Source organism: Squalius cephalus (assembly GCF_949319135.1).
Source record: "Squalius cephalus genome assembly, chromosome: 11".
NCBI lineage: Eukaryota > Metazoa > Chordata > Actinopteri > Cypriniformes > Leuciscidae > Squalius > Squalius cephalus.
In genome coordinates, this window is record NC_137132.1 from 2243265 (window position 1) to 2254370 (window position 11106).

General features: G+C 37.0%; 1 protein-coding gene across 2 annotated transcripts in view; it reads right to left on the reverse strand.

The window, feature by feature from the left end:
- LOC307167435 (uncharacterized protein) overlaps positions 1-2178 on the reverse strand; it is an 11416-nt gene extending 9238 nt beyond the window's left edge. For both annotated transcript variants that reach the window (XM_079886547.1, XM_079886546.1), the window contains exons 1-3: positions 2099-2178; positions 604-680; positions 384-491 (exon numbers count right to left, since the gene is read on the reverse strand). In XM_079886547.1, the coding sequence (XP_079742673.1) occupies positions 384-491; positions 604-680; positions 2099-2120 (207 nt within the window). In that variant the 5' untranslated portion in view covers positions 2121-2178. The remainder of the gene's footprint in view (positions 1-383; positions 492-603; positions 681-2098) is intronic.
- Between the last annotated feature and the right edge of the window lie 8928 nt (positions 2179-11106).

Here is an 11106-nt window from a genome sequence, read left to right on the forward strand (position 1 = left end):
TAACAGACACTTTTATCCAAAGTGAGGAACAAAAGCAATTCGTTGTCGTCTGATATTAAAATAAAACCAGTATCACTGTAAAAAAAAATTATTACAACTTTTTATCTTTTGTCAAATCAATTTAGATCATTAATGTGGTTCAGATTACATAATATCTTGAGTTTCTATTGATTAAACCAATCTGCTTCATTGCATTAACTAAAATTGTTCATTTCAATGAACTCAATATTTTAAGGCAACCAGGTAACTTACTTTTTTAAGTTAAACCAACAATGTTTTTTACAGTGTAGAATAATAATTAATCTGTTCGTTAAGCTCTCGTTAGGCAGGAGAGCGGATCATACTGGGTTCACTGTGCTTTTCTTGTTTTGCAATCAAAGTACCTTGCTTCTTTTCTTCTTCAGCTTCTTCTTCTTCTTCTTCTTTTTGTCTTTATCATCATCCTCACTGTCGGAGGAAGACTTAGAGCTGTCACATGACCAGGGGTGGTTCTGGAGAGGATAATACACAAGGGAGAATTGTGCATTAATAATAACCTTTCACAGGAAGTGGAAAGGGATATTTATAAATTAATTTAGCACAATTTAAATAAGCTTTTCCTACCTTTCCATCCTTCACACCTGTAACTTTCCAATCCTCTGCCCCTTCATCCAGTTCATCCCTCCACTTAGAGTCAGCAGCTGCACACATGCATGTTAAAGGAGATTGATATTAATGTGATGAATTATTATCATTCATGATATGTTGTGCAATGGTCAAATCAACTTTTAAACAATAATGCAATTAAAATTAACAAGCAAAAAGCTAAAAGAACATGTGTTTGAATTATATTCAGTCAGCACATTATTAATCCTTGTAAATCTGGATTGAGCATCAGGTTGGTGTGTAGAGTTCAGAAACCCTTGTTGTTAGCGCCACCGGTGGCCGTAAAGTGAACTATAAATATGTGCTGGCACTCGCACACATCACATGTAACACACTACACACACGAGACTGAACGTGATTCAAGACACCCAAGATCTTTTTCGTTCTTTTCTTAGAAGTCAAAAAAAGTTTAAAATACTTTTGCAGCGATATATAATCAACGCTGAGTGCGTCGATTTACATTTTTACATTTACATTAACACAATAAACACACAAAAAATGTCAGAAAACAGCAGTTCAGAAAGCATCTGAGCATAGTGATGTGGATATGTTTATAGCTCTGCAATTCACCGGCAGATGATGTCGACAGATGAGGTCATTAAAATTACACTGTTTGATTATAAAGTATATTTGATTCCTTCGATATATATAGCCTACTCCTGGGACCCAGGGATAGACCTTTGTTCACTGTAGTGGACATTATATTTTAGTGAATTTCTCTGACACCATCCATGTCACATGTCACAATCTGGGCGTCCTGTAAAGAGCGCATTCAGGGCTTTTCAGAGATACCAAATGTTTGGAGGTTTCACCATAAAAACAACTTCTCTTTGGTCAAATTTATTGGTGATTGAAAAAAAAAAATCCCATTGTTTTTGCCTATGCATATAATTTCATATAATTTCATGTCATTTTATTTTTTTAAACAACTGAGTCCTGTCCACTACAGAGGACATAGCATAACATAAGAATAAAATATAATTTAAAAAAATTATTGGTATATAACACTAGTATTTTGCACTAAAAAAAATCTAAAAAAAACAAAACAAATGTACAGTGTTAATATCAAGACTTTTTTCTTAGGCCTATTGATTTTTCCAGGTGTTTATTTTGATTACGTATTGCATTTGGTTTGTTTGTTTTTGGGTTAAAGGTTTACAAACTTAACAGTCTTGGCAGAAAATGTTAACTTTTCCATTTTTCTACTAGCTTTTTTCTAAAGTTAATTTTAAATTAATAATGTTAAGAATAACGTAGATCAATTGTTAAGTTGAATAAATTCAAACAGAATCATTTTACTATCAATCTATTATTTAAAAAAAAAACGTTCATGTTTGCCTACAAACATATAAAGAGAAGCATTAGGCTACTCTATTCCCTGCAGGATCTCTTTCCTTTGCTTTCATTTTGTCGTTCATTTGACTTGACATGGATTTGTACACGGATAAATTACCTGAAAGCTGCCCGGACTCCATCCGCTCGTCGGGTGAATCTGAACTGATCCTCAGCTGACGGCTGACAGGTGTTTATGTACATGAGGGAGGGGCGTAACCTAGTCTTCCTACTCATGAATATTGATTAAAACCTGACGTTCGCACAGCAGCTCCAGAGCTCTTATTGGCTGACATCGGCGCAACTCAACAGTTGAATAAACCAACACATATGAATATTAATAAAACTTCGAGCCTCGGCTGTGTTTCTCAAAAGCATCGTGACTGTTGATCGTATAGCACGTCAAACAGTAGCCTACTTATTATGCAACAAAATACATTTCCAACAGAAGTCATTGGATGTTGGTGCTAAAACATTACAGATCATATTATGCAGCATCATGCTAGTTTCTGCTTCTACATATAAATAATAACGAATGTTTTTTCTGATGTAGCCTAAAACGGCTGACTCACTCAGTGACAGAGCAGAAATCAACAAGCTGTCATGTTTTTCCATGATGTTGCAAAGCAGTTGAACTCGTTATGCTGGGTAAACACAGTTTAAATTCATTTTCATTTGCATTCATTTATGTAGAAATGTGTGGGTCGAAAAGATAAACTAATTATATTTACATTATTCTGTGCATGACATACTGTTGTTCAGCGGTTTGAGATGCTGCCGGTGCTTAAACACACAAAGGAGCACTAATTAGTGAATACTGTGCTGTTTACACTCTAGTGCATACTATTTTTCTTAGTGTGCATTATGCACATACTACTCTTACTGTTTCTGTAATGTATATACATTGCCAAAATGTATTGCATGGAATCAGAGCACATTACAGCAAAATACTGTATGCCACAATGCAATGCACTCTCCATTCAGTGTGATGAATGAACTAGAAGGAATATCAACCTCAATGCATGGTGAATTTTGTGCAAAATGATAGCAGTTTGATCAAATGATGAGGTTTTGCATGTTGCATTGTGGGTTCTGGTATTTTTATATATATAAAAGGTCACCTGGTATTGCATGTATGCAGAAATATTGCTCAATATGCACCGCAGAAATAGTATGAGCAGTTTGTTATTATGCCGGAGGTGTGGATCCTCGCCCTACTGCGGCATTCTGGGAATGAGTTATCATGCTGAGACATGAATCAGGTATTGTTCTTAAACGCAGCCCAGCCTATATTTCAGGAGCTTGTGAATTGTGCAGGTTACACTGTTAGAGCAGCTTAACCACTGACTCAACAAACTGAGGTGTGTGTGAGAGATTTGTGCTTGACTAAACATGGCTATTGTGATACACAAATACACAATAAAGTAGAGCTGGGTAATTTATAGCTCAATAATTTAATATGTTATTATAATTATTATTTTATTTTTAAGTTACAAAAAATTTACAAACCATACGCAATAACAACAACAACAATAATTATTATTTTTATAAATTGTAATAAAATAAAACGAAATATATATATATTTTAGTTACAAAAACTAAATTTAACCCTCTACTGCATAGCGTTGCCCCCAGGCAACAGAAAGTTTTCTTAAGTCCTATGTTCAGTACATTTTTCTTTAAATAATTGCAACCAATTAGAATGTTTGATAAAGTATCAAAGAACAGTCCAATAAGGTTTGGGAGTCACTATCAAGCACCATTTGAAGGCGGGGCATCCTTTTCTGACACATGGTCACAGGAGCACATGGTGTGAGATGAAAGCAAGATTATTTGGTTTAGTAATCTTATTTAAAATTACATGAACTGTACATAAAAAATATGTGTGTGTGTATGAAGGTGTAGAGAAGCCTTTTGGCAGGTTTTGTGAAGTTTTTTTTATTTTGCATGTTCTCAAATTCAGTTTTTCTTTTTGTTGCTTCAGGGCAACGTTGTGCGATAAGGGGTACTTTTCAAGGATGTCTTGGACAATACCTCACAATGGCAAAACATGTGTTACAAGTAGGGAAGATGTAGGGTTCCTGGGTGCACAGGAACACCTAAAGTCACCAAAGTGACACCAATGTGCAGCATCCACCTGGATGATGCGAAGGCAGCCATATTGCGCCAGAACGCCCACCACACACCAGCTCGCAGTCTCTGCTCTAATTCATCCCAATGGTGTTCAGGTTGAGGTCAGGACTGGTGCACAGTCATGTTAGAACAGAAAGGGGCCATCTACAAACTGTTCCCACAAAGTTGGGAGCATGAAATTGTCCAAATTGTCTTGGTATGCTAAAGCATTAGGAGTTCCTTTCACTGGACCTAAGGGGCAAAGCCCAACCCCTGAAAAACAACCCCACACCATAATCCCCCCTCCACCAAACAACCCCACACCATAATCCCCCCTCCACCAAACAACCCCACACCATAATCCCCCCTCTAAAAAACTTTACACTTGGCACAATGCAGTCAGGCAAGTACCGTTTTCCTGGCAACCGCCAAACCCAGACTCGTCCATTGGATTGCCAGTCAGAGAAGCGTGATTGGTCACTCCAGAGTCCAGTGGCGGTGTGCTTTACACCACTGCATCCCACGCTTTGCAATGCACTTGGTGATGTAAGGCCTGGAAGCAGCTGCTCAGCCATGGAAACCCATTTCATGAAGCTCTCTACAAAGTTTGGAGGTCTGTAGCTATGCATACTTTGCACGTGACATCACAAGTACTGGCTGGCGGGCAAGAACGTCGTTCTCCAGCAACGAAACCCAGTAATTAATCAAGGATCTTGCCAGGACGTCGCCAGTTTTAATATACAAAAGTTGGTGTTTTGAGGTGTAAACGACATGCCAGATAGTTGTTGTGCAACTGGATGCACTAACCGCAGATGAGATAAGCAACCTTCACAGTATACACGTCTGTGCAGTGATCATTCCATCACTCCATCAAAGGTAATTTCAACATTTGTTTGAATACAATGGGTGTATGATCATGTAATTAATCGTGTCTTTAAGTTACCCTGTAGTTTTGTCAATCAACTCCACCAGCTGGTTCAGCGAGTCAGCTGTTTGTGTTATGAGTCTAAGCTAGGCTAACTGTACGTTCACACCGCCGCCAGCGAGAGCGGCAAAATTCATTGAAAATTAATGACTTCCGGGCATTTTTCAATAAATCAATAAAATGTACCCAAATGAGCCAAGAAATTATGTGAAATAATTTTTATCATGTGCCTTCAAAATGCATGCAGGAGAGCAGGGGTGCCCAATCCTGCTCCTGCCGATCGACTGTCCTGCACAGTTCATCTCCAACCCTAATCAAACACACCTGCCTTTAATTTCCAAGTGATCCTGAAGACCTTAATTTGTTGCTTCAGGTGTGTTTGATTAGGGTTGGAGATGAACTGTGCTGGACAGTCGATCGGCAGGAGCAGGATTGGGCACCACTGCAGTAGAGGGTTAAAGTTACATAAAATAAATCATGTAAATCATTATGCGATAATAATAATAATAATTATTGCTATTATTTCTAATTATAAATATGAATAAAAATATATTTGAAAATATGCTACTGTATAATAACAACAATAACAATAATGGAAAAAAAATTCTAAGCAATAAAAAAAAAATGCTATAATAAAATAACAACAACTATGTTGTATTAACGACTACCGTATTTTTATTTTTATATAGCTAACATTTTAGCTTAAAATACATTTTTTTTTTGTTATTTTAGTGTATTTTAATTGTTTATAACTTAATAATAATAATAATAATTCATTGTATTATTTCTTAGAATCTTTATCTGAAATTCCTTGAAAAGGCTTGCCACATCACATTGCATTCTGGGATTGCTAACTGGGAGTGTGTCTAAAGTATGATTCCCTCAACACTGTCCAGGTAAGCGAGCTGTTCTCTCCTCAGGGTCGAGCAGTGAAGCTGTCACACACACACACACACACACACACACACACACACACACACTGTCTCTGCAGGATCTCTGACAGCAGGAACAGCCTGACCTCACAGCTGAAGGATCCGGGGCGGTTGCCAAGGGAACAGATGTTGAGAACAACTGCACACACAGCTGGACAAAACACGGCGCGTGCTGCGAGGAAAAGAGGGAGGGGCTTGGAGTGTGTGTGTGTGAGTGAGATGAATCTGTGTGAGATGAATCTTTCAAGAGAACAAAACCACTGTGGAATTATAAATGAGGCTCAATGAAATTATGCTGTCGAAACACGCCAACACATGATCAGGACTGGGGAACGTGTGTGTGTGTGTGTGTGTGTGTGTGTGTGTGTGTGTGTGTGTGTGTGTGTGTGAGAGAAAGTGAGAGAGGGAGGACAATAGCTGAGTTTCCACACAAGTTGCAATTTCATTTATGTAATTTTTTTTGCAAAATATCATAACACGGCTTGTCAATAAAGCAGCATTTCCATCCCATGTGTTCTAGAGAACAAAATCATAATTTCTCAGAAGCTTTCACAGCTTTTTAATGCACATCTATAAATGTATTTTATGTGCTTATCTTTTAACAAAAGAAATGTATTCCACCTCAAGTGAACATTTGCATTTCGTACGCATATTTTACTCTCATACAATATATCCCAAAATGTGCATAAAAACACATGAATAGCACTTGGTTTTTATTTTTCTGATTTTCATTTTTAAAATAAATAAAATAATAAATAGAGAGTTAGAAATGTTTGCTTGGCGACTAACTGAAATAAAATTGTACTTTTTAATGTTATATTTTATTTCTATTAACATAATTTTAGTTTTGTTTGTTTAGTTGAGAATAACAGCTGGAGCTGTACGAGTCTGGATAAATTGAGAACCACAATCTTTTTGCAGACAGACAATCAAACAAAAAAAACGTCAACTAGAGGTTCTGACAAAATCTTCATTTCTGCAGTATATTTTAAAATATTTAATTAATCTGAATTCTAAAAAATTGGGTTGAATAAATGATTCAATGACTCACTCATAAATACTTCACTTGTTTCATTACTGGTTGAATCAGCATTTTTGAATGAATCTCTTTAAAGGAGAACTCCGGTCAATTTTAACATTGAGCTCATTTTTTTGTAAATTTGGAGTGCTGTCAATACAGAGAACAACGACAAAAATCGGTGTTGCCTACACCGTGTTATCCTCTTTTTAAAATTTGCACCCTGTTGACTTCAATGGGGCAATATTTAAACCTGCTTTTAGCCTCTTAACATCCTTGATGTGTCATTACAAGTGCACAGGTCATGTGAGTGATTCCTTCAGAGTGAACACGGGTGAATCTGACTGCAGTAGATGTGAAAGATATGAATAAAAATGATGTTATTTCAGCCAGCGCAAATACCTGTATTTACATCCTGTTTTCGGTCAAAGTCCAAAGTAGTCGATTGTCGAGTTCACGCGCGTGATCATAGGTAACTAAACCAATGCGCGTGAACTCGACAATCGACTACTGTGGACTTTGACCGAAAACAGGATGTAAATACAGGTATGAGCGCTGGCTGAAATAACATCACTTTTATCCATATCTTGCACATCTACTGCAGTCAGATTCACTCGTGTTCACTCTGAAGGAATCACTCACATGGCTGGGCACTTGTAATGACACATCAAGGATGTTAAGAGGCTAAAAGCAGGTTTAAATATTGCCCCATTGAAGTCAACAGGGTGCAAATTTTAAAAAGAGGATAACACGGTGTAGGCAACACCGATTTTTGTTGTTGTTCTCTGTATTGACAGCACTCCAAATTTACAAAAAAATGAGCTCAATGTTAAAATTGACCGGAGTTCTCTTTTAATAAATTATTTAATGACTCTCTTTTATAAATACTTCACTTGTTTCATGACTGGATGAATCAGTGTTTTTGAACAAATCTCTTGAATGAATGATTCAATGACTCACTCATAAAGACTTCACTTGTTTCATTACTCAATGAATCAGCGTATTTGAACGAATCTCTTGAATAAATGATTCAATAAATCACTTATAAAAACTTTACTTGTTTCATTACTGGATGAATCAGCTTTTTTGAACAAATCTCTTGAATGAATGATTCAATGACTCACTCTTAAAGACTTCGCTTGTTTCATTACTCAATGAATCAGCGTGTTAGAACGAATAAATGATTCAATGACAAACACATTTTTAACAGTCACTTGTCGCCACCTACTGGTGCAGCAATGTAATTGATACAATCTTAATCAGAAGCATCAAGTTACTCAAGTTGTTATTTAGGAATAAGATCACATGGGAATTGAACAATTCAATTGAGATTGCGATCTTTTAACGATTAATCGTGCAGCTCTAATAACAACACTGTTAGATGGAAACCTGGCTGATGTCAAAAGGTCAACAGTGTTTTCTGGTGTTTTGTAAGTCAAGATTCTCCATTATTGTTCATTCTTAACTATAGTTAGAGATTTGAAAGCAAAACAAAATAATAAAATCTATGATTGCACAGGAAAGCAGCACTCACACTCTCTATAGTCAGACAATGAAGAGGTGGCTTGTGTCAGTGTGTGTATCTCAGCAGCCGGTCAGCATTCACTGTCCCTCCTAATGGCCGCCTGACATCCCTGTCTTCCTCTCCGGCGCTGATAGACAGATGGAGAAGGGAAAGTAGTCCTGTAGCTCTGGGTGTCTGTGAGTGTCGTGTAACCACACATTTACCCTGAAAGAGAGAGCATCGTTCTTCAAGAACAGCTGGTTGGGCGACATGGCGGTACTAAACCGCTGATTAAATGAATTTCTGCAGCTCTTTCCATCTGCTCAGAATTTCATCTTGATGAAACAATCTTGTTTTCTCAACATGATTTATGACATATCTATCTTTTTTATCATTTTATTTTTTCCCTGAGACCCAATAATGTCTTTATAGCAAAACACATACTTGAGTTTTTCATTACCATTTGTCTTTGCAAACACCTGTGATTGTTTGTCTACCACATTGCAAGTACGTTGTTCTGTTGTACATCAGTGTTATTGTAGTGTCATACTATTATAGTTTTTGTTAAAGTGCCCCTATTATTCTTTTTTAATGGTTCCTAATTTTGATTTGGTATCATGCATCCAAGGTCAAAATAAACTTTAATTTTCTCATAATATATATTGCACATCACCTCCTTTTTCAAAGAGTCTAAAACAACTAAAACAAAGAGTCTGTCTCTCTAACCCCCTCCTTTCTGAGAGCTACTCTGCTCTGATTGGTCAGATGACCCAGTCTGTTGGGATTGGTCTACTCTGCTCTGATTGGTCAGATGGTACCGTCTGTTGGGATTGGTCTACTCTGCTCTGATTGGTCAGATGACCCAGACTGTTGTGATTGGTCTACTCTGCTCTGATTGGTCAGATGGCCCAGTCTGTTGTGACTGGTTTACTCTGCTCTGATTGGTCAGATGGTCCAGTCTGTTGTGATTGGTCTACTCTGCTCTGATTGGTCAGATGGCCCAGTCTGTTGTGATTGGTCTACTCTGCTCTGATTGGTCAGTCAGCACTGTCTGTTGTGATTGGTCTACTCTGCTCTTATTGGTCAGATGGTCCAGTCTGCTGGGATTGGTCTACTCTGCTCTGATTGGTCAGATGACCCAGTCTGTTGTGATTGGTCTACTCTGCTCTGATTGGTCAGATGGTCCAGTCTGTTGTGATTGGTCTACTCTGCTCTGATTGGTCAGATGACCCTGTCTGTTGTGATTGGTCTACTCTGCTCTGATTGGTCAGATGACCCCGTCTGTTGTGATTGGTCTACTCTGCTCTGATTGGTCAGATGGTCCAGTCTGTTGTGATTGGTCTCAGCTAGAACTACAGTGTTTGAGGGCAGGGTAAAGTAGAGCCTGGCATTATGCAAATTTGTTCTTGTTACATTGGAATATAACAGGAAGTGAGATTACTGACGAATAATTTTGTCATTTCAGAATCATTTCTTTTGTTTTACTTTATTTGTAGTTTTGCAGACCTTTTACATTCACAAGGAGTTATATCACACGCATTTTGTGTGTTTTTGTAATTTTTTATTTTTAGTACTTTAACTAAACAAAATTGAATAATATTGCCTTGGCAACTAGCTGAAATAAAATATGTTTTTATGTTTTAATGAAAAACGTTTTTTTTTAATGGTTTTAGTTTTGCTTTAGTTAATGATTGCTCATACTTAGTGTGCATGCTTGTGTGTCAAACCTCTGTTCTCCAGGGGGCGCTAGAGTTTAGTGGCCAACAGAATTGCTTCGGTCCGTGTTTACATATTAAAAGGCTGTTTTATTTCCATGCCCTATAATTTGTGCCATTCATTTATGCATTTATTTATTCATTCATGTCTTTATGGAAAGTTTTCAAACCATTGCACATTTTCAGACAGTTTGAAAGACTCGTTGTGAATCCCTGTTATCAGTGTTTTCTGCCTGTGTGCAGCTGATAATCTGATGCTTTGCTGAACCTGTTATCATTCTGACAAAGCAATGAAAGAAATGTTGCCTGCAGCTCGTCCCCGAGCGGCTTCAAATTACTCAATCTGTCTGTTGAATCCTCTGAAGTGTGATTTGTTGAAGTGCATTGCTGTTGCTCCTGGAATCCTTCTGGTCGCAGTGGAATGTTTTCACTAACAAAAGTATGCTCTTTCTGGCATTTGTACAATGGCACTACCATGTTTTTCTGTACATGTACCAAGGTAGTACCATGGTATTATTTTAAGCATCACGCATCTACTGGATGGAGCAACAATTTGAAGTTGAATTTGAATATGAAGGAAATTCTAGATTTACACTGAAAAAAAAAAAAATGGTGTAGGATTTACTTTCAATCAATTTTCACTCAAAAGTTGCTAGTATATTTCACAAATAATTAAAAAGAAAGGGCAAGTAACACGTTGAAACGTGAAATTCTGAAGTAGAATATATCTTGTAAAATAATAATAATAAATAATAATAATTTAATTTTATATATCACCTTTCTGCAAACTCAAGGTCGCGTTTACAATATTATAACAAATAAACAAGACAGCAGACAAATAAACTGAGAGAGATAACATCCTAAACTGAGGTAGATAACAATACATTTTTGAGGCAATATAATCGGATTACTTTTAGATTACT